The sequence below is a fragment of the Berghia stephanieae genome, chromosome 5 (assembly GCF_034508935.2).
Source record: "Berghia stephanieae isolate SIO BIC M18660-M18661 chromosome 5, UCSD_Bste_1.3, whole genome shotgun sequence".
Lineage (NCBI taxonomy): Eukaryota > Metazoa > Mollusca > Gastropoda > Nudibranchia > Aeolidiidae > Berghia > Berghia stephanieae.
In genome coordinates this window covers 12,620,828-12,622,665 of record NC_088364.1, presented here as the reverse complement: position 1 = coordinate 12,622,665, position 1,838 = coordinate 12,620,828, and the positions used below count along the sequence as shown (strand labels likewise).

The 1,838-nt window shown below is 35.8% G+C and overlaps 1 protein-coding gene across 1 annotated transcript in view; it reads left to right on the top strand.

Moving 5' to 3' along the window:
* Positions 1 to 1,544, top strand: part of LOC144972429 (small ribosomal subunit protein uS8A-like) — a 4,237-nt gene extending 2,693 nt beyond the window's left edge. Inside the window, exons 4-5 of the mRNA XM_078913597.1 lie at positions 276 to 361; positions 1,413 to 1,544. Coding sequence (XP_078769723.1) covers positions 276 to 361; positions 1,413 to 1,506 — 180 coding nt within the window. The 3' untranslated portion in view covers positions 1,507 to 1,544. The remainder of the gene's footprint in view (positions 1 to 275; positions 362 to 1,412) is intronic.
* The last annotated feature ends 294 nt before the right edge of the window (positions 1,545 to 1,838 follow it).

Sequence of the window (1,838 nt, the reverse complement as noted above, 5' to 3'; positions counted from 1 at the left end):
AAATGACATTTTTTCCTGTTAGTAGTAATGTACATTTCTCGTGTATTGGATTTGGTTATGGAAGAGGTCTGTACCACTACCGCCTTCACACAACCCCGTCATCATAAAGATGCCAGAACTCTGGTTTGACCCTATAAAAATTTGGGCAGCTCCCCTCAAATTCTGGTGTTTTGCAGTTCTAATAGTGTCATCACAGACACCTTTTTTTCCCCTTGAGTTGTTTAGGGTTTTCAGTTGACTACCTTATAATTTATGCTCTTTTTCTCTCTCTCCAGTGTGGTGTGATCAGTCCCCGTTTCAATGTACGTCTTGATGAATTGGAAAGATGGACCACTAATCTTCTCCCCTCCAGACAGTTTGGGTAAGTGCTGTTATTTTTACCATGTTACTAATTTTAAGTTAGAAGCAGGACTTGAGATGACAATGGTTTTGGTCATGATTTCTGCCCTATTTGCATGTAAGTTTTGTTGGGTTTTTTTTTCTGTTGTCCTAAGAGCATGTGATACAGTCAAATGCTCATATATAGTCAGGAATGTCCCTTTTTAATAAAAGTAATAGTTTCTGGGATTTGTTTTGCTCTTTTGAACATACTTATATGTCAAAAAATGTTCCTTATTGACGTGTAGTCTCCAGTTGAAGAAGCAATGTGAAAATAAGCTTTCATTCATGGTTTTCATAGTCGCCCATCACAAACCCCTCCAATGGACTGTGACTGAAGTTGAACATTAGGATTTTGCAAGATTTTAAGTTATCCCCCTTTTGCATTATACATACAATCTTGTTTTTGATGCGCATCTTTTGCCTGAAGAATGCTTCTCTCTTTTTTTAGAATATTTTTTTAGCCCTCCCAAAATATGCCTATGGTCCCCTAAGCCATTCGGGTGCTGAGGGTTTTTCTACGTTTATCATGCGGGTGGTCAAGTTATGTTTCCATTATATGCTTAAGTTTGTGTCGAATGTCACTGTATATTGCTTGGAGCACCTGTTTAATTTTTTCGGTTAGGTCCTGATAAATATTTTGTTATGAATTTTACATTTCAAGAAGTTGGTTAAAAGTTACATGTGGGTTGTTGCTTTGCCGATATTTTCTATTCCTAGATCTTTTTCATGACATTACGAATTCAAAGGATTATTGATGGCAATATCTGTGGTCAATGTGCTATTTTGCTTTGCCTTTTTTTTTTTCTCTCTCCTTTCTCCTCCAATTCCCTCCATTTTGATTACAATTGACTGTTTCCTAAAACTGCTTTTTTTTCCTTTTTATTGCACTTTTCAGTGTTTTATACTGATTACCAAATATTTTAACTTTAGAAAGTTGGTATCCAGGATTGTTGACAAGTAGGATTGAGAGTTTTCATTTCAAGGTGTGTTCTGAATGTTATTTAAAATATTCGTTTCATTTTTTTCTCCAGATATGTTGTCCTGACTACATCCTCTGGTATCATGGATCATGAAGAGGCAAGGAAGAAGCATTTGGGGGGTAAAATTCTGGGATTCTTTTTTTAGGAAAATGTTTAGCAGCCAATAAATATTTAAAAACCATATGATTTTTCGTTTTTTTGTCCCCATCTTATAGCTTGTGTGATATCTTAGTTTTCTTGTTTCATTTTTCTTAAACTAATGTCTATGACCAGTGGTTGGCATGACTTATTTGCTGGTCTGTTATGGGCTTGTTGTCATTACAATTTCTCTCATATCATTGCAAAGTTCTCCATTACGCTAAATAGAGGATTCAACTATCAGACCTTTTAGTAATATGCGCCTAGCAATGAATCATTGTCACCTTGATTGGTAAATCATTATATACCGATCCTTTGCTGGTGTGTAGATGGGACCGT